Below are 20,324 nucleotides of genomic sequence, written 5' to 3'. Positions count from 1 at the left end.
TCTGTGGGATTCTTACCTTGTGTGGACTAGAGGTGGTGCCCATGGGGACAAGGGAAAGATGGGGCTGCCCAGGGGCTAAGACAATAAGTAGGTGAGACAGCAGTAAGCTCAGAGCCAGGACTGGTTCTACCTACAGGGTGTGGGCTGCCTCGAAAAGTGGGAGGATACCTTGGAGGAGAGCTGAGTCTTCCCTAAAGGGCAGATGAGAGCCTCCAGCAGCCTTCCACCTCCCTGAGGTTGAAGAAGAAATGCCCTGAATGAGAAGGAAGAGGTCTGGCCGGGGTAGTAAATAGACTTTGTTGAGAAAGGTGCAGCTGATTCTCAAACTGTCCAGCAGCTGAGGGACACCACCCTGCTGGAAGGGGGCAGGATCTCTCTGCTAACCAAAACAACCTACAGCCTCCTCAACAGGAGTGAGGAGTCCAAGCAGATCCCTAACCAGGGCAAAGTGAGGGCTTCCATGCCAGGGGTCCCCAACATCTGGGATCTAAGCCTGTTGATCTGAGGCAGAGTTGATGTAATAATAATAGAAATTAAGTACACAATAAATGCAATGTGTTTGAATTATCCTAAAACTACTCACCCCCACGTCCATGGAAAAACTGTCTTCCACAAAACTGGTCCCTGGTGTCAAAAAGGTTGGGAACCACTGTAGCAGGGAGCCACAGAGTGCCCTTGAGGGAAGCAGGCGTGAATGTGGCTGGGCTGCAAAGGTCACTCCACCCCGATCTCTACCCAGAGCCAATGCCAAAGAGGTGCCCAGTGTCCCCAGGGTCAAGGCAAGGCCTCCTTCAGCTAAAGACTGTCCTTCAGTGGCACTGTGGCCTGCCAGCCTCACCTTCAAGAGAGGAGAGACCAGGTGGTGGCTGTAAAAGAGCTCTGAAGTGGAAAGCCTGAATCCTGCAGGGTCTCTGGTCTATGGGGAAGTCCACTATTTCTCTCTCTCCTCTACTGGCATTGCCAGCTTAGTCCTGGTGAGCACCAAGGCAAAACCCGAATTCCCTCCTTGACCCCATAGGAGGGGCTCCCGCCAGAATCATCTCAAGATTAGAGACAAGTGTGGGGAGAAGCCTGCGGGTTCGGAAAGTCACCTTCAACTGTCTCAGAGCAGAGGCAGGACAGGGAGGACCTGGGAGGGGCTGGGCAGGGGCAGGCTGGGAACCTGGGAGAGCAAGGATCGTCTGGGAGGCTTCTGGAAAAGAGTCTGGTGTTACAGAAAGGTCCCATCTTTGAGCCAGTATGAGGGACCTGGGCTCCTTTTAAACCTGGTTTCCTGGCACCCTGCCTCAAGGATGCAGATTCCACAGGGGTAGCCTGGACAAAATTCAAAAAACAGCTGAATGAGGTTTTTCGAGGGGGGAAAAAAATATAATAATGTGATTGAGTGAGGGTGTCTTTGGAAAGTAGAGGTAGGAGGTGGAGGAGCAAGTGTTTTTGAGGACAGAGGAAATTTTGCATAACACATCTCACATTCCACAGAAATAACCACAGAATCACTCACCTCTCCATTGTGCTGAGTACCCAAGGAGGCTTAATCATGGCCTAAATTGTGGGCAGCAAGCTGGATACTAAGATGGGTAAAGGCAAGGATCTCTCACCATCACAGGAGAAACAAAATGCATGGGTAGGGACTTCCCTGGTGGTCCAGTGGCTAAAACTCTGTGTTCCCAATACAGGGGGGCCACGGTTGGATCCCTGGCCAGGGAACTAGATCCCACATGCCACAACTAAGACAGGGTGCAGCTAAATAAATAAATAAAAAGCATGGGTAGGGGTAGAGTTCAGTGTTGGAAAAACTACAGGACAGCCAGTTGGGGGCGCCCTTAGGCTGTGCAGGAACACAGCGAAGGCTGTTCCTGATGAGCCCAACTTGGCTGTGGAGGAAGGCAGAGGTGTGCAAGGCACCAGGAGAGTAGCTGCTTTCAAGGGATGGATTCTGGCCTTCTTCACACATCTGAGCAGCCATAGCCCGTAGAAGCTTTGCCACTGTCCCACACTGTTCCTTCCCAAAGGCAGGCCTTCTAGTAGTCTGCAAGGTCCTTCCCCCAGCCTGCAAGGCCCTCTGTCAACTGCCACCCCCGCCCCCACCTCCATCGCATTGGTTTGGTCCCCAAGGCCTTCAACGCTCCAGCTCTGAACTTTTGCACTGATTCTTTCCTCGGATTGGAACATCCACCCATAAATCCCTAAAGCTCTCACCTACATCTTTCTTTGTTAAAAATCTCCCCCTTGAGCTCTCTTTTCCCCATCTCATTGGATGTAAACTCAAAAAACAAAGAAACAGGTCCCTTTTATCCTGTTCACAGCTATGTTCCCAAGACCTAAAACCGTGTCTGGTAGCCAAGAGGTGCTCACTAAGTTCTGTGCATTTGCTTTGCCAGGGATCTTTCTGGGTGTTTTACCTATCTAATATACTCTCCACACCATGTGAGGTAGGTACTATTATTCCCAATTTCATTTCATGAGAAAATAATACATGTGACAAACAGAAAAGAAATACTTGGGCACGCCTGGACACCCAGACCCAAGGACCTTTCTATGAGGTGGTTTTGCGCGAGCCAACCTTCCTCTTGGGGCCTTTCAGTTTCTGCGAGAGCTCTCCACGCTTCTGCTTAGGCGGGAGTGGGGTTTACTGTCCAGCAGCCCACAGACTAACTTATCCTTCATTCCCGGTTTTCCTCTCTGTAACCCATTCCTGCTTTAGTCCTGGGTGGACTGTCTTTCCTCACCCAACACCATCAGTGAATAAACCTCTTGAGGGAAGAGTCGCCGCCCGCGCATGGAATCTGTTAGGGTTTAATAGTTCACCTGAACGCAGTTTACTTTGAAAATTTAATATAGTATTATTCACATTGCCCACCGTTACTCACAATTGTGCCCATGAAATTAAGCTCCCTCTGCGATGCCCTCCGAAACACCAAGCGGAAAGGGAGGGGTTCAGGCTGTGCCACGTAGGGCCAGTGAAGCCACTAGGCTCTCCTTACTAAGCTCTGGGGCGTGTACTTCCTCTCTGACGCTTTTGAGACATCATGCCCCAACCATAAGGAGCCTTTTTAAATACTCAGGCATGTTGGTTTAATAAGGGAATTTGTACGGTGCTACCAAATTACGTTGTACGACGGTCTGGACAAAAAGTCTTTTATTTCTCCCTTTGAACTACATGGGGCTGCCATCTTGAGCAGAAGTGAATTATGGGAGGGCGCCATTTTGTTCGGGAGGGCGGGTATTTCCGGTTCCGGCTTGGGCGGCTCGCTCTTTTCCTCTGCAGGGCCGCGGTGGAAGCGGGTGCGCGGGTCGCCTCTCTGAGTTATCCAGTTCCATCCTTGTCGCTGCGGCGACACCCGCATTCTCCGTCGCCATGACTGAACAGATGACCCTTCGTGGCACCCTCAAGGGCCACAACGGCTGGGTGACCCAGATCGCTACCACTCCCCAGTTCCCGGACATGATATTGTCCGCCTCTCGAGGTACGGGCTGAGGTGCTGGATTAAGGGGCAGGGGTCGTTGGCGCGCGTCACGTGGTTGGGCCTGTGGGCCGCGAGGTGGGCTGTGAATTGACCTGTGCCTAGGCCTCATTGCGGATAAACCCATGAGGCGTCCCCGACTTTGCGAGCTCCGAAACAGCTGGCTGCCGGGAGGGTTGCAAGGCTGGGGCCTTTTTAATCTCTACCTCTTAAACCCGTGTATGTAACTGTGAGCCCAGGAGCCTTCGGGTCGGGCGGCGCGGTGATGATCCCAACATGCCATCTGAGTGCCTATGCTGAAACCCAGAGGCTGTTTCTGAGCTGCTGCCCGGACCCTCTGCTTATTAAAAAGTGGACTTCAAGGCGGACCTCGTGTCTAGTCTCTCGGCTACTTCAGGGCAGCCCTTTCTCCAGCCCCCTCCCCCCCCACCCCCGCTTTTTTTTCTTCTCATTCTCTCTGTACCTGACTGCATTTGGAGACTTCTTGTCGATTGCTTTTTGCATTCACGCTATTTAAAAATAGTTCATCTGAGGCTACCATCATGTATGGCACTTACTAGGAAAGTTTGTTCAGTGGAACACATTGCAGTGAAAGCATCCAATCCTTAGCGTCTAAAGTGAATTTTCTATTGCAGGTATTTCTTGCATCCCCTAGCAGTAGTCTCAGGAGGCCCACAGCTACTCTTCCATATCCAGCCTGCTGTGCGCATGCATTGTGGAAGTGAAGTCGCTAAGTCGTGTCCGACTCTTTGCAGCCCCATGGACTGTAGCCTACCAGGCTTCTCCGTCCATGGGATTTTCCCAGGCAAGGGTACTGGAGTGGGTTGCCATTTCCTTCTGCAGGAGATCTTCCTGACCCAGGGATTGAACCCAGGTCTCCCGCATTGCAGGCGGATGCTTTACTATCTGAGCCACTTAGGGAAGCCCAGTAAATAGATGTGGAATCGTTTTGGATTTCCGAAAGGGGCATCCATAACCTGGTAAGGTTTCACACACCTGAGTTAAATTCTGAGGGTGCAACTTAGCTCTGCTTGACTCTTCACTAGAGTTACTTGGACTTGGCTAAAAACTACTTTCTCAGCCTTTAGGTAGTTTCCCTACCCCTAAATGCCCTTGATTTATGATCCAGAAGGTCAGATGGTGAGCCGTGGGGTTTTTTCACTGGGTCTTCTTTTTCGTTTTACCTGCCCTTAGATAAGACCATCATTATGTGGAAGCTGACCAGAGATGAGACCAACTATGGTATCCCACAGCGTGCTCTTCGGGGTCACTCCCACTTTGTTAGTGATGTGGTCATTTCCTCAGATGGCCAATTTGCCCTCTCAGGCTCCTGGGATGGAACCCTTCGCCTTTGGGATCTCACAACGCAAGTAGCTGCTCTGGGGCACTGGGGGGAAGCTGGGTAGAAAGCAGGTAGATACCATCAGGTTTCCCAGGGTAGTGATTTGGTACTTGAGTGGGAACTGTAAGGCAGAGTACCTGGAGAAGATATTTGTGGTTGTTCCGCCTCCCTCCCCGTTGCTTTTAATTAGAGACGCAGAATTGCTGAAGAATGGTCTGTTATAGCAGTTTTATCAGATGTTGTATTTGGGAGTGGGCAACATGTTTGAACATGCTGTATATTGGGAGCTCAGTCTTGGGTGGTCAGGCATAATGGAGGATCCTGGTGATGACAGATGACATTGTCAGCCAATCCCCACATGGGAGTGAGGACATGTCCTGCAATTCTGAAGGGATTCTCTGGCATATTCTCGGCCAAGGGCTTGCCGTTTATCAAAGTCATATCCAGGGTTGTGTGGGTAACACAGCTCCATTGGGTGAGGAACTGGGCTAGGGAAGCAGTCTGACTGTGGAAGAATGTTTGCAGAGTCTGTCTAGAGAGTAACCAAGTCCTCCCTCTCAGGGGCACCACCACTCGCCGATTTGTAGGCCATACCAAAGATGTGCTGAGTGTGGCCTTCTCTTCTGACAACCGGCAAATTGTCTCTGGCTCCCGAGACAAAACCATCAAACTATGGAATACTCTGGGTGTATGCAAGTATACTGTCCAGGTAAAGTAAAGGCACATGCAGGGAGCATATGTTGAACATTTCCCCCTATCCTTCTTAACTGATGCTTTTATATGGTGATTTCAAGCCTCATCTGGAACCTAAAGGGATTCTATCTTAAAGGTTTGGGTTCTGAAGTGTGAATATAGGTTGTCAACATACTGAATATATAGCCCACATAACTGAGGGGGAAGTGTGGGGTCTGGAGTTTCATGAGACAAGACAATTTCTCCTTATTTCCTTTCCATCCTCTGCAGGATGAAAGCCATTCAGAGTGGGTGTCTTGTGTCCGCTTCTCGCCCAACAGCAGCAATCCCATTATTGTTTCCTGTGGCTGGGACAAGCTGGTCAAGGTGAGCTTGGAGCCAGGGTGTGAGGCCTTTACCAACCAGAATGTGTTCCCACTGCCTCCCAGTTGGTCATAATCAACTTCGAATGCTTAACTGACCAACTTGTCCCTTAACTGACCATTTTCCTCCTGATACTTTCTCAGTACAGGCCTTTAGTTTTTGATATTTGGTCTAAAGTAGCTAATTGGGAGCCCAGAGTCCCTGGTAAGGTGGCAACACGGAAAGCATTTTTTTCCCTAAGTGGCCAAGATAATTCTTGAACTTTTTTGTCAATGACAGAATGGAAATTGGCTGTCCTATCCAGGGATGCCTTTTAAGCATGATGCCATGCCTTTTCTTGACCTGAACCCTTTTGACCTTGATAGATCCAGAGCCCAGGTTCTTCACCTTTGACCCAATTTTAGGTATGGAACTTGGCAAATTGTAAGCTGAAGACCAATCACATCGGCCACACAGGCTACCTGAACACTGTGACCGTCTCTCCAGATGGATCCCTCTGTGCTTCTGGAGGCAAGGTGATTCATAGACACAGGAGTCCCCTAATCAATGGGAACAATTGGATACTTAAGATAATGGGATAGCAGTCCAGGGGAGAAACATTTTGAAAATGAGTTAAGGCATTAAGAGATTGTCTTATGTGAGGCTGGTTTCTTAAAGCTGTTGATGAGATTAGAATCCTGTGCTTTTGGAGTTTACAGTGATGCATTTTGAAGTCAGGTTCTTGTAGGGTTGGTGAAGTGTCATCTCTTACATAAAAAGATAACTGGTGATACTCGTGAAATTAATTTTATAAAGACAGGATACTGCAGTAAACAGTTAAGAATAAAGGTCCCATCTTGAGGCAAGATGGGTGGGATTAATATGTGGAAGAAGTCATATTTCTCTGATTGGTTTTCTCCTGTCACCCAGGATGGGCAGGCTATGTTGTGGGACCTCAATGAAGGCAAGCACCTTTACACACTAGATGGTGGGGACATCATCAACGCCCTGTGCTTCAGTCCTAACCGCTACTGGCTCTGTGCTGCCACGGGTCCTAGCATCAAGATCTGGGTGAGTGTGGGCTGCAATTGAGGCTAGATATCTGGCTGTGCAAGCCTTGGCAATGTTGTAAATTTTCAGTGTGTCTTCTGACTCGCTGCTGGGATTTGAACTTCCTAAACAACTCCAGAACCATCATGCTATCAATGGATACCCAAGAAGGATGAATTATAACTTCTTGGGATTGGGGGAAAAAAAAGGAAGACCAATTGTAGCGATCTACTCAACCTCAGTGCAGTTGACACTTGGGTCTGGGTAATCCATTGTTGGAGGGGAGGCAGTCTTGTGCATTATTTAGGATGTTTAATAGCATCCCAGGCTCTACTCCCCACAAGATGCCTGTAGCAAACTAGTGAAAAATAAAAATGCCTCTAGGCATTGCCAAGGGTCCCCAAAGAGGCAGAAAGTAATTCTCTGCTGAGAATTACTGAATTACAATTAAAGGGGCGTTTGAGAGGGGACGTGTCTATCTTGGTTTTTAAAAACCGATAATAGCATGAAAGGGTCAAGTGTCCTTAATCCTGGTTTTTCCCCTTCCCCAGGACTTGGAGGGCAAGATCATTGTAGATGAACTGAAGCAAGAAGTTATCAGTACCAGCAGTAAGGCAGAGCCTCCCCAGTGTACCTCTCTGGCCTGGTCTGCTGATGGCCAGGTAAGTGGATCTATCCTCTGGTGATTCAGCTTTTAACCTTTCTGCGCTTCAGCCAGTTACAAAACTAGTGACATAGGTGATTGCCTTTGGCGGGACTTGGATAACTGTGCCAGTGAACACAGATCAGCCTTCATGTGTTAATGTCAGTAGGAAAATTGTGGAGGGACAGTGATTACCTGTCTTCAATTAAAACCTTGATTAACTTTATCAGTTTACAACTGATCAAGTGAATCCTTACGACCAGCTGTTGCTTCCTCTAGGAATACATAATCACCTGTGAATAGTAGAAGAGTGGACATCTTAAAACAAGGGTCATCTTTGTTGCACTAACAGGACTGTAGAATTGCATGGCTCTAACTTAATGTTGTCATTTCTCCCTTGCAGACACTGTTTGCTGGCTACACGGACAACCTGGTGCGAGTGTGGCAGGTAACCATCGGCACCCGCTAGGAACAAACATGGCAGAGCTTTAAAAATTAAAAAAACTGGTTTTCTGACTTTCTATAGTGAGTGTCTTTCTCTGAAAACTTCTTGGGACTCATCACGTTAGCTTAGTCTGCATCAAACCGGGGCTTTGATTAAAAAGGTTTTGTTTTAGTCCTTTAAGGCAAGGACTCCTTTGTACTCATCTTACATAGATATTTAAAATTAGGTGTAGTGATCTGGAGATGGTGGCTTTTCCTCAGGTGGCAGCTAAATGACAGATGTGTGGCACATAGAGGTCTCCTGTATATATACCCTCCAACTCATAATGGCAACGAGACTTCTTTGACTTCCAACTAGATACAATACATTAAAAGATTGGAGATGTAGTGTGCCTGAGTCTTGGGCATGAGGGCCACAGTATGGAGATAAGTAGGAAAACCAAAGTCTTAAGCAGTGGTAGAAAAGAAGTGGCAGATGATCTTGAAGTAGACCTGAGGAGCCTGCCAATAACAAGCTAGGCAGAGGACCCAGATGGAGGGTGGTAGGATTTATACCTCGCTCTGTTGAAACAAAGAAGATCTAATTAAGCACTCCTCCATTCTGTGGCATCTCCTTTGTGTGTGTATGCACACTCAAGTCATGTCCAACTCTGGTTTCCAACCCCTATGGACTATAGCCCCCCAGGCTCCTCTGTCGCTGGGTTGTCATTTTCTTCTCCAGGGGATCTTCCCCACCCAGGGACTGAACCCACATCTCTTGCTTCTTTTGCATTGGCAGGCAGATTGTTTACCACTAGCAACACCTTACTCTTCTAAAGGAATGGACTCCACAAAAGCAGCAAATAGTTTTTATTTTCACAACACAACCCATCTTCCTTTCTCCCAGGAGCATAAAATTGACCTCAGCCATCAAAGCAGAGGACAAAAGCTGATAAGTGACAGAAGGCAAAGGGTTACTAGAAAAATAGATTCTGCCCAAGGCTCTCCTAGGGATTCAAATCCGTCCCAAGGCTCCCCTCCAGGGCTCACCAAATGGAGGGAAATAAGCACATGAAAAGAGGCTGGAAACTGACAAGGGGATTTTACAGAAAATGAAAGGAGCCTGGTGGTGAAAAGACCTGAGGGATTGGGGTGGGGGAGGAGCCTTGCTCCTAGATTAGTGCTGAAAAAGGAAGGGGGAAGAAATAATTGGATGATGTATGTAGTTTCCATCATGTCGACCATTCCAGATCTCACTGAAGCTAAATTCTGGCCAGTCTATGGAGGTAGAAATTGGGGATGGAAGGAAAATTAGAATCCTTCCTACTTCCCCCAGAGAGTAGACTGTTGATTATCCAGCTCTACCCTTTTCCCAGCCTGCCTCCCCCAAAAAAGCTTCCAAATCCCTTAGCTAAAATTTGCATCAGAAAATGGAATGAGGGCTGTCATGAGTCTTGCCCAAATCCTCCAGCCTCAGAACTGACATGAAAGTTGAACAGGAAATGGGGAAAGGGAAGTTTAGTAATGAGATTACGACCTCCCTTTATCCCCTACTCAAAAACTCAGATCCCTGGGCAGACAGGAAGGGAACACCAGGCAGCTGTTGTCATCAGGGACCCATGCAGACCTGTTGAACAGACCCAGTAGGTGAGAGAAAGCTGAGCTGGAGGCTAGGAGAGTTTATTAGACTCCTAGAAATAGAAGCAGGGGCCTGGGGTCAGAGGAGCATGAAGCAACGCAGGAACGGGAGCATTTTAGCCCCCAAACTTATGGGCCACCTTCCACCACCACCCGCCCCCCTAGTGCTAACCAGAGGGGCCCATGCGGGTGGCAGGCTGATCAAGGGCAGAGCTTGATGCGGGTGCCCTTGGAGAGCACCCGGAAGAAAGGGAAGACACGCTCGCCCAAGAAGGCAGCCGAAAAGGTGTGCACATGAGCCAGAGTCTCTGCATTGTAGAAGCCCAGGCGCCCAGCCTCATAGTCCAGGTACACGCCAAACCGCCGTGGTTTCTCACTTGGGCTCAGCAGTGTCTGCTCCGTTGAGCTTTGTGCCTGGTAGCGTTTGCCATTGGTGCCCACACACCACACTTCCCGCTGGAGCAGGGGCTGCTGGGGCAGGTGGAGGCGGCGGCGGCGGTGGTGATGGCGAGAGGAGCTGGCATCCCCACTGCCCACAGAGGACCCCCCAGAGCCCACCTTCTCCTTATGATGGGTTGATTCACGGGCAGCACCCACCGCCCAACCCCGACGCCCACCCACCTCTACCTCCCAGTAGTGCCGGCCAGAGCGGAAGCCCTGGGCCCCCAGCACGCAGCAGTCGGCCGAGAAGCGCTTGGAATGGTCAGCAACCTCCTGCCGCCTCTCTGCCAGGCGGACCGCCCGGCGGTCGGGAGACAGCATCAGAGCCGGGTGAGCCGTGTCAGGGTCCAGCGTCAGGTCCACTTGGGAGGAGGGAGGACAAATACGCCAGGGCTGGAATGACTGTTGGTGGCTAACTCCAAAGTTTGGCCTTTCCTGCTTTCCCCTTCACCTCTCGCCCTCCCCACCATCCAACTGACTTCAGCTCCCTGCCCCGACAGAGTCTGGGCTCAAGTTCCTAGGGACTCCATTTCTTTTCCCCACTCTGTTTTCAGGACACCAGACAGGTTTTCCCTCTGGTCCTGGCTTTTACTCCCCACCACCCACCTGGGCTAGCACAAAAGCTGCTCTCGGCTTGAAGCCCCAATTGGCCTGCCTTTATCCTGCTCCAATTTCAGCACCCATTCCCGCAGGGCCCAACTTCCCCTCAGAACCCAATCTCAGGTCTGTGAAGGGAAAGGCAAAGGAAGGTCGAACAGGTGACCTCCCTACCTCGGGCAGCCTGACAGAACATCCGGCTCATTTTCCTCACGATGGCGTCTGTCAGGAAGTCATGGCTATGGGGTTGACACGGGTCAGGGGACCAGACCTCTGGGGGCTGCAGCTGTACCTCTTCACACCTGGAGAAGGGGACCGGGCAGGGGGTGGGACCATGATATTCCCAGAGGAAAGAGCAGAAGCTGAGGGGAAGGAGAGGGTCCAGGAGGCAGAAACTCAGGTCCTGGGGAAGGAAGGAGAGGAGCGGGATATCCAAGAGGTGCAGGGATGGGGAACCAGATGCCATTGGGTCACAAAGGATAAAGGGTGAGAACACACCTATTGAAAGTCTCCTTGATGTCCTGGGAATAACAAAAAGAGGGAGAGGGAGAAAGAAACAGAGAGTCAGCTGCACAGGGATGGTTCCCTTCTCCCCATCTGATTCCAGCCAGAGAAAGAACTGAACTTGGACAGTGAGAAAGCACACACAAGGCCTTCAATAAACATGCATCCATTTCAATCACCCATATGACTCATTATGCCTAATTTAACCCATCCTGCTGTGAGCCCAACAGAATTTACAGCCCCCGTAAAAGAATTTTCACAATATGACTTGGTCCTATTTTTCAAGATGTTAATGTCAAAAATTCTTTTCCAAACTCTTAAAATCCTTTTACAAACTGAATCTTCATTCATTAGGTACAATTATCACACACCACATTCAGTATCAATCAATCTGTCTCCAGCCTCAAAAATTCGGGTTAAATCACTGTGGGTTCCTCCCAATGAGAAGAGAGGTAGCTCTGGACAGGTGTTTGGTAAGCACCACCTTTTACAGCAGACACAGGGCTGGGGGGAGGGGGCGGGGGTGGACAAGGAAGGGGCCATTGCTTACCTGGAGTAGCCGCAGGCCCCCTTGCTGGCTTCGCTCCTGGGCCTCAGCCAGCAGGCGGCTCAGCTGAGCAGCCTGCTCTGAGAGGCGGCTGGCCGCTGCTCCTGCACGCCCCAGCTGAGCTTCGTGCATCTCTCGGAGGCGCCGCTCTAGCCCTGCCTGCTCTTCGGCCAGAAACCGTGTCAGCCGCCCAAATTCTGAGGCCACAGCTGCCAGCTCTGACTTCATCTGGCTCTGGGATGATGCAAAGGGGATGGTGGATACCACCTCAACACACAGAAACAAACCTCCAATTTGGTAACTGCTGCCCCTCAATCCAAGGCAAAGGAGCCCTACATTCTGAATGGAAAAGAGCCCCTGACCCCTTCCCCATCTTCTGGCTTTAGCAGGCTTTAGCATGCTCCTGGCACAATGGTCCCAAACCCACCAACCACTGCCTGCAATGCTTATCTCCACCTTGGCTACTTGACTCTTTCTTCAAGTCTAAGCTTAAATATTCCTGAGAAATGTCTTATCTCTCTTCCAGATCTAAATCAGGGTTACTTATATAAATATCTCCTCGTGGCATATGCCTCAATTTGAAAGGTTATATTTACACTGGAGTATCTTTTAAAATCCTCTTTCCCCACTGCTCTGTAAGCTCTGTTACCACAGGGTCCTCAGACCCTGGAACAGTGCCGACTACCGAGTAGGTGCTTGGTGAGAAGTTTTTGAAATAAATAAAAAATTCAGGAATCAAGATACAAAATCAGGGTCCTGGCTATTCCACTAATGACCATGGGAAAGTCACCCAATCCTTCTGGGTTAGATGTCAGTAAATTTTCCATAAAGGGTCAGATAAGATTTTACACTTTATGGGCCATGAGGCAAAATAAAAAATATTATGTAGATAACATTAATATATAAAGAGAGAAGACCTCTACCCATTGCCACCCCATTTGCCTCGGCCGGGCAACCCTGGATGATCAGCACACTTTTCACCCAGATATAAGCTGGAGATATTCTTAAGGGTATGTAAAAAGAGTTAAAAGACCAGAGTGTGGAGGGAAGTCCTGGCTGGTCAAGTGTGTGAAGAAAATAGTTTCACTCTCTACCCCAGTGAAACTCAGTTCCTGACACCGCTGCACCCCAGGAGCCCAAAAATCTCAATTTGGGTAGCAGGCTAGAAACAAGAAACTCCCTGACTCCCAGACTCAAGATTCCTACTAGGTGCCCAGCAACAAAGTCCCTAATGTATAGGTGGCAATGAATGAGCATGGGTCCTGGAAAGTGGCAAGGCTCAGCCATCCTGCCAGGATGGCAGGCACTAGAGAGATGGGGAAAGATGTCAGATAGGAGGGATGCCCTGGCTTGGTGTCCAAAGCTCATTGCCAAGTCATTCCAGTGCCTGCCAGCTTTACAAAAAGAGGCAGGAGTAAAGGGCTGGAATCAGGGGGAAAATATTTAAAAATACTCCATGGGGAGGGGTAAGCAATAATGAAAAAAGGCTGAAAAACACCAGACTCGAAGATAATAGGTCTCTGCAATGCTGACATTCCTCCACTCATGCTCCTCTCACTTATGCCTTGCCCACCACCTGACATCTGTCTTGGAGCCTGGAGCTTCTCTGACAGCTGATATGTGAATTTTGCATTGCCCTCTTCTGTCCTCTGTGCTATCTGGAGTGATAGTATGGGGCAGCAGGTCTAGGGTTAAGTGTCTGGGATGGTAAACATGCTCTGCAACCTTGAGCCAGGGACCAGCCCTCTCCAAGCTAAACCTATTTCATTCCATTTTGGAACCTAGGAATAAACATGCCTCTTGATTTGCTAAGGCTTCCCTGGTGGCTCAGATGGTAAAGAATCTGCCTGCAATGCAGGAGACCTGGTTTAAATCCCTGGGTCATGAAGATCCCCTGGAGAAGGGAATGGCAACCTACTGCAGTAGTCTTGCCTGGAGAATTCCATGGACAGAGGAATCTGTTGGGCTACACTTCATCGGATCACAGAATCGGACATAAGTGAGCAACTAACTCTTTCTTTGAGCTGCTAAGAGACCTCTCCTCACAGACACCCAAGGTGTCTACTTCTCTCCCAGGGCTTGGCTGTCCTTCTTCAGAGGATCCAGTCACCACCTGTGAGAGCCCATCTTTCCTGCTCTGGTTTAACCACAGAACCAGTCAGCCCTGTCAAGGACATTCACTCACCTTCAACTCTGTCACCCGCCTCTCCTCCTTGGCCTTCATCTTCTGCACAGCCTCCAGGTGCTTCCTCAGTGGTTCCACATGCCCCTGCAGTTTGGCCTAAAGAAATGGAGAAAGGAAAGTTAGAGGTCTTGGATAGGAGAAGCACCTGCCCTCAAAGGCCATATCCCCCATTCTCCCTGCAGTGGGTTGGGCTCAAAGCCTGATACCCATTACAGGTATTAAATGAGCATCAAATTCCCTTCCTCCCCTTTCTTCTCTTCAGATGATGACAAAGGCTTTCAACCCTCCTCCTGAACTCATGTACAAAGTCTGCAAGTTAAGATTCTGGGACTTCCTTGGCAGTCCAGCAGTTAAGACTCTGCACTTCCACTGCACAGGGCACAGGTTCAGTCCCCGGTCAGGGAAATAAGATCCTGCATGCCACTCGGCCTGGTCAAAATAATAAATAAAGTTAGGATCCTGATGACTACACAGCACCACACTCAAGAGTTGGGAGTGAACATGGCTTGAGCCCCTCAATGCACAAAGTCTTTCCATATGAATGCTCTTACATATGGTCCCTTCCTCTTCATGAGCAATCTTCCTCATAATTTTCAACTCTAAATACTTTTCTGATGATTTTATGCCTATGCTAAAAATCTTTCAACAGTTCTCCATGACTTGCAATATATGAGGCTCTCATTGCACCTTCATTTCTAGCCTCCCCTCCTATACCTCCTAAACACAGAATCTTTAGTTTTAGTCATAAAACTTCTAGTCTTTTCCTGAGCATAATTCCATACTTTTATCCATGCTACTCCCTCTGTCTGGGACTGCCTTCTACACTTAGCCCAAGGCATTCTTCCTTTAAAACCCAGCTACCTGTCCATGCCCCTGATGCTTCCCACCCCCAACTTCCTCTGTGATCCCAAGGAACATGAATACACCTTTACAATACTTCCCTGCACTGTAATCACTTACATGTGTTCTGTCCCTAGGACACACAGGCTCATGGGAGCACGGACCCCACTTATTTTAATTTCTATGCTTCTCTCCCACTCAATTACTTGCTAAATGGAAAACAAATACACTCTCCTCCTACAGTTTTAACTCGTGCAACGAAAATGCACTTGAGCTCTGTGTTCTAATCGTTTGTAACAGAATCTTGTGCTTTAAAGACCAGAATGGATAAGCCTGGTTTTTGTGCCCTTTCCTTTTTTGTGCCTTCTACTACTTCTGCTTTTCAGCCTCCTTTTCCTTGGGGGGTGATACAGCCTAGAAGAGCTCAAGCCTAGACTCTGATCTGAACCTGAACGCAGGCAGGTGACCATGCTTCAAGTTACCTCATCTTAAAAAGGAGTAACAGAATCTACCTTGTGGACACGACGCTTAGCACAATGTCTGGCACAGAGCAAAAGATCAGTACTAAATGTTATCTACAATTCCCTACCCAGGCCTAAGCTTCCAATGACAATCTGATAATGACCCTTGACCCTTGATCTAAAGAGGTTCCTGACCCAGAGCACAAAAGGTAGTCATTGCAAGGTTAAATAGTTGAAAAAAATAATCGTAATAAAATTACAATCCATAACATAAAAATAGCATAAACAACACAAAAATTTGCCTTTTGCTATTATTTTCTACTTTTTTCCAGTAGGGTCAATGATTTCAACTCTATTAATTCAACATTTATGCTTATATTTCTCATTTAATATTCTTCCTAAATTATGGACAAAAAATTCATACACGAATCCAAATAGAGTACCATTTAAGAGAAATTTTCAAGAACCTTTAACTTTTTGAAGCTTTATATCACTTGTGCATTATTACCTATTCAATAAAGAAATATTTCTACAAAACAACACTGTGCTAAGCTAGTGCTAGTTAGTGTATGTATCTGAAAAGAAACTACCTGCCTGTAAAATACCCTGTAATTTAGAAGAGACTCAAATTAGTCAATAAAACTTATGTATTTATATTTACTGATCAGTTAATGTCAGACTTGGTGTTTAGTGGCCTTTTCAAATTGCAGAGCTCTACTGGGCTGGCATTCAACAGCTACGGCTAACACAAATTAAAATCCAGTTTCAGAAGCTCTTCAGAAGAGTTCTGCAAGGAGAGGGTGGAGAAGGGATGGAATGCCCCATGGATATGCCACCCTGGGATCCAGTTAACAAAGTGACTACACACTGATGGGTACAGGTAACTAGAAGCCAAGAGGATACAAAAGGGAAGGACAAAAGGAGCTCACAATGTCCCCTAATGTAGGGCCCAAAAGGCAGGTGGTAGTACCAGTGCAGTGATTTCCATAGTAGCCTGGGCTTCCTAAAGATAACCCTCCCTGTCAGTGGTTCAGAATCAATGATGGTAGGGCCCACTGTACTTCTGAAAACCTCCACTAATAACTGGAACAATCAGCCAGGTTTGACAATCACTCTGTGGGAGGAACAGTTACTTGTCATAAGGTGTGTAGGTTTGTCTTAACTGTACATACCACTTCCAGCTGAGAAGCTCTAGACATCTTACTCTAAAACTGGGGTAATGATAATAAAACCCAAATGAAGTTACTGTACAAATCAGGAGAAGATTATGAAAACACAAGCCATGAAACAGAAAAGCTCTGTGCAGACTACACAGAAGAAGCTACCCTCTCCTCCTGGTTCCACTTCTACAAACCATCTGGCCCTTCGGTAAATGTTATTTCTACCAGCTATCTCACACACAAATCTCCTTTACCTGTGTCCAAAAAGATATTAACTAAATTAGAATTAAACTTCGAGAAGAAAAGTCACATGTCAGAAAAATCAAACAACAGACACCTAATAGTGGTGATGTTATAAACAGTATAGGCCAGGAAAGGCGGGGTGGGGTGGGGGGTGTAGTTACTAGTAACTGTGTGGCCCTGTGTGTATATTACTTACATCTCTCTGGTTCTGTTTCCCTTCCGTTTCCCAATCTGTAAAACGGGAATACAAACCGCAGCAAACACACGGGGTTGTTTTCGATTTTAAATGAGACAGTCCATGAAAAGTGCTTAGTACAGTGCAGGGGTACATAGTAAGTGTAGAGTAAATATTAACTTTTAATCCTGCAGAAATTAAAGTTCAAAGACATTCAGAGACTAAGGGCCAGATCTTCTGACTTAAAAGCCTATCCCTCTTTTCTAAATACCCAGGAAAGGTAAGAAGTCCTGGCCAGTACACCAGAATGATTCAGATCCAACAAAATTCCTCAAGGGGAAAACAAAGCCATATCTTGGAGTGGGTGGGGAACCCATTAGAACAAGAGCAGAGCATATGAGTCTAATACTAGTAGTTAGTCAATATACACTTCTGTTCCTCAGAGCACTTTATTATTTGAGGCCCAAGCTCTTTCCTAGAGAAGGAAATGGCAACCCACTCCAGTATTCTTGCCTGGAAAATTCCATGGACAGAGGAGCCTGGCAGGCTACAGTCTATGGGGTCGCAAAGAGTTGGCCAGGACTTTGTGACTGAGCAAGTTCTTTCCATTTCTAGAGGTTTTAATCAAGGATAGAGTTGTAAGAGTCATTCACAGTTAAATAAGACTGGTGGTAAAGCCCTAAGGGCTTGTCACTTGCATTTCTATAACTTAGGGACAGTGGAAGTGCAAAACAGCAGTGGCTTTTCCCCAAAAGACAAAGTCCAGTGATATGACATCACCAGATTTCGTTTGAGGAAGCCAGTCTTCCCTGGTCTTCTTCACTGTGTCTACTTTGTGTCCAGGATCCTTCTCATTCTAATCATCCTGGTGCCAGTAAGTGCTTAGGTAAGGAGAATCAGCTCAACAGTACACGAGGCTCTCTGAACGGGAAAGACACCATCTCCTTTCCCCAGTTCCTCTTACTTCTTCTCCACCCCAACTGAACTCCCATCTTCTACTCTCACCTTGTACTCCTGCACCACCTCCTCCAATGGCACCACGCTGTGCTGTTTGTGGTTCCTGGATTCTCGACACACCACACAGATGGCCTCTTCATCCACCTCGCAGAAGAGCTTCAGGGCTTCTTGGTGTTTGGGACAAATGCCCTGCTCGTTCCCACGGCTCCCCCGACCAGCGGTTGGGTGCATCTGCCGAATCACCTGGACCATGTTGGCCAGCTGCAGGTTGGGCCGGAAGCTCCGCCTCGGAAAGCTCTTGCGGCACTGAGGGCAGGTGAAGCACCTCCGAGGAGTTGGAGGCGGGGGCAGTGGGGTGACGGGATCTAGCTCCTCTTCCTCGTCCTCCTCCAGCACTTCCTCCTCGTCCTCCTCCTCCTCTCCCCTCAGGTCCTCCTCCATGTCCCCCAAGTAGTAGTCCAGGTCTTCCTCCTCCTCCTCCTCCTCCCACACGTAGTCCATGTTGTCCCAGTTGGATCCGCCCATGCCACTGGTCCAGAACACACCCTCTTCTTCCTCCTCGACCTCCTCCTCCATGTCGCCCTCATAGTCTTCATCGCGCATGGGGGTGTCCCAACCCCCACCGGCCCCCACAGCCTCCACTTCTTCCTCCTCTGCATCCTCCTCCTCTTCCTCCCGGTCTAACTCTTCTCTATCCTCTTCATCCTCCCCTCCCCACAACTGGGTTACACACACTCGGCAGAAGTTGTGCCCGCAGCCGATAGACACGGGGTCCGTGAAGTAATCGAGGCAGATAGCGCACACCGCCTCCTCCTGAAGGGTCTGCACTGGGTTGGGTGCCATGGCAACGGCAGCCATCTTAAGTGTCCAGTCAGCCAGTATAGACGGGTGGTGGGTGGTAGGGGGCGGGGGGGGTCTTCCCTCTCAGACTCCCTGACGACCCAGCCCCACCCCCAGCCCTGCCCCTCCACACCTCGCCTCAAGCGCAGCCAAAGAAATGTCCTCCCGACAACACACCCCTGCACACAGAGTTCCCTACTCCCAAACCACAACCGAGTCCCTGAAAGGGGAGGGGACAGAGTTGAGCTATACCGCCAAGTCCCTCAGGTGGCCCTGAGTGCAAATCTGCCCCAACGCTCCCTTGGCCTCCTCATAAACCCCCGCCCCTCCTCACTTCCTGGCTCCGCCCCCTCACTTCCGGCTTACCCTAACACTTCCGGTGCTGCTAACCATCCAAGATCGCGAGCTCCTTCCTAGGTCACGCTACGCCCCTTTCTCCCCCCGCTTCCCCGCCCCGGGTCCCCAGATGACAGGAAACGGTGAGGCGACGCTCTAGCAGGCACTCAGGAACAGGGAGGGAGGCCTAGAAGGACGGAGGCGTACGACTCTGTAATGCGAGGGAGTGGGGAACGCAGACGAAACTGAAAGCCCGGCCTCCCCCATCGCCCGCCACTGGGGATAAATTTCGGGGGACCTTGGAAGGGCTTGGCACCCGTCTACTCTCGTTGCTATGACCGTATCGGCCCGGCGCCATCCTACCGACCGGACACGGAGAACTGCAGCAGGAACTCCCCAAGGCCGATGCCGGAAATGGGAAGGGCGGGTGTCGGTGAGAACCCTGAAGTACTTCCGGCCCATCTAGGCGAAGGACTTTGTTGTTTGAAGACTCCGAGAGTCGGTCCGAGACTGACTAGGGGGCGGGGTCTGTAGAAGTACGGTGGAGATGGGACCGGAGACCCTTCCCATACTCCCCGCTGTAGTTGGCATTTCCAAACACTGTAGAAACTACCATCGGTCACTGTCGCTTCGTTTGGATGAACTTTCTTAACTGCCATCAGTAAAGGAACCGTAGCAAATCATGACATGCACATTCACACAGTGGAACACCAGATGTAGAAAAGGGAATCCTCCCCAAAATGTACAAATGAAATGAAAAAAACAAGGTGCTAAACAATGTGTAGAGTATAATTGTAAAGAAGGGAGGGGGATAGGATGTTAAATGTATGTAATAGCTTTATAGTCCTGTACTAATTCATAAAGGTAGTTCTGAGAGGGTTTAGTGAAATTACTGTCGTGCAGAACTATTATAATATTGCCTAGCACATAGTAAGTGAGATACAAGGTTTAGCTGTCCATCATTATCATCGTTGTTGTCTATCTCTGGATGAATACTAGTTTATCTAGGACACTTTTCTGTAAATGTTGTTCTGTATCTTTTGAACTTGAACCAAGTCAATTTATTGCCTTAAAGAAAAAAATAATAATTTTGTTTCCCACCCCCAAAGTGCTATTGAGTCTTTCAACTCTTTCTGAGCTGTGCACCACGCGTGCTGCACGCCCAGAATACTTCGAGGTCTGTCTTCGTGGAGTCCCAGTGTAAGAGCAGGGGTTCAAACTGGATTTGCGGCATTGGGTTTTACTTGAGAGAATCCTAGCTAGGATGTAGAACGGTATCAGTAAAGATGCTACTGTGGTACCTGGAGCATCTCAGCCAAATGGATTATTTGTGCGATAGAAATAATACTTGATGTTTTTAAAAAACATGATCTTGCTTAATTAAAAAAAAATTTTTTTAAACAGCAGGGAAACTTACGGGACTCCCTAGTGAGTGTCGGGCGC

At 48.6% G+C, this 20,324-nt stretch overlaps 2 protein-coding genes and 2 non-coding genes across 7 annotated transcripts; 3 read left to right on the top strand and 1 right to left on the bottom strand.

Moving 5' to 3' along the window:
• Positions 1–3,235: 3,235 nt before the first annotated feature.
• RACK1 (receptor for activated C kinase 1) lies at positions 3,236–8,059 on the top strand. Its single transcript, NM_175802.3, is given in 8 exon segments — positions 3,236–3,467; positions 4,659–4,830; positions 5,368–5,515; positions 5,770–5,865; positions 6,267–6,377; positions 6,772–6,912; positions 7,443–7,553; positions 7,938–8,059. Coding segments are annotated over 8 exon segments (954 nt in total). The 5' UTR covers positions 3,236–3,358; the 3' UTR covers positions 8,004–8,059.
• On the top strand, positions 3,721–3,788 carry LOC112447608 (small nucleolar RNA SNORD95). Its single transcript, XR_003035802.1, has one exon. It is a non-coding gene; the product is annotated as a small nucleolar RNA SNORD95 (small nucleolar RNA).
• LOC112447599 (small nucleolar RNA SNORD96 family) lies at positions 5,124–5,202 on the top strand. The gene has a single exon (XR_003035794.1). It is a non-coding gene; the product is annotated as a small nucleolar RNA SNORD96 family (small nucleolar RNA).
• A 751-nt stretch (positions 8,060–8,810) lies between the features above and the next one.
• On the bottom strand, positions 8,811–18,859 carry TRIM41 (tripartite motif containing 41). 4 transcript variants are annotated; one of them, XM_059888345.1, is made up of 7 exons: positions 17,754–18,859; positions 13,870–13,965; positions 11,688–11,951; positions 11,132–11,154; positions 10,808–10,935; positions 10,217–10,398; positions 8,811–9,235 (listed from the first exon to the last, which is right to left on the bottom strand). In XM_059888345.1, the coding sequence occupies exons 1-7, from the start codon at positions 18,561–18,563 to the stop codon at positions 8,888–8,890; spliced, it is 1,851 nt and encodes a 616-aa protein (XP_059744328.1). In that variant the 5' UTR covers positions 18,564–18,859; the 3' UTR covers positions 8,811–8,887.
• Positions 18,860–20,324: the final 1,465 nt, after the last annotated feature.

Source organism: Bos taurus, chromosome 7 (assembly GCF_002263795.3).
Source record: "Bos taurus isolate L1 Dominette 01449 registration number 42190680 breed Hereford chromosome 7, ARS-UCD2.0, whole genome shotgun sequence".
Classification (NCBI taxonomy): domain Eukaryota; kingdom Metazoa; phylum Chordata; class Mammalia; order Artiodactyla; family Bovidae; genus Bos; species Bos taurus.
The sequence above is the reverse complement of the archived record's forward strand: the minus strand, read 5'-3'. Positions and strand labels throughout refer to the sequence as shown.

Coding starts and splice junctions, on each gene's coding strand:
- TRIM41 (XM_059888345.1), bottom strand. CDS start 18,563: ATGGCTGCCGTTGCCATGGCACCCAACCCAGTGCAGACCCTTCAGGAG. Junction 11,952..13,869: donor GGCGGGTGACAGAGTTGAAG/GTGAGTGAATGT, acceptor CTGTGTGTTGAG/GTGGTATCCACCATCCCCTT. Junction 11,155..11,687: donor GGGGCCTGCGGCTACTCCAG/GTAAGCAATGGC, acceptor TGTTATTCCCAG/GACATCAAGGAGACTTTCAA.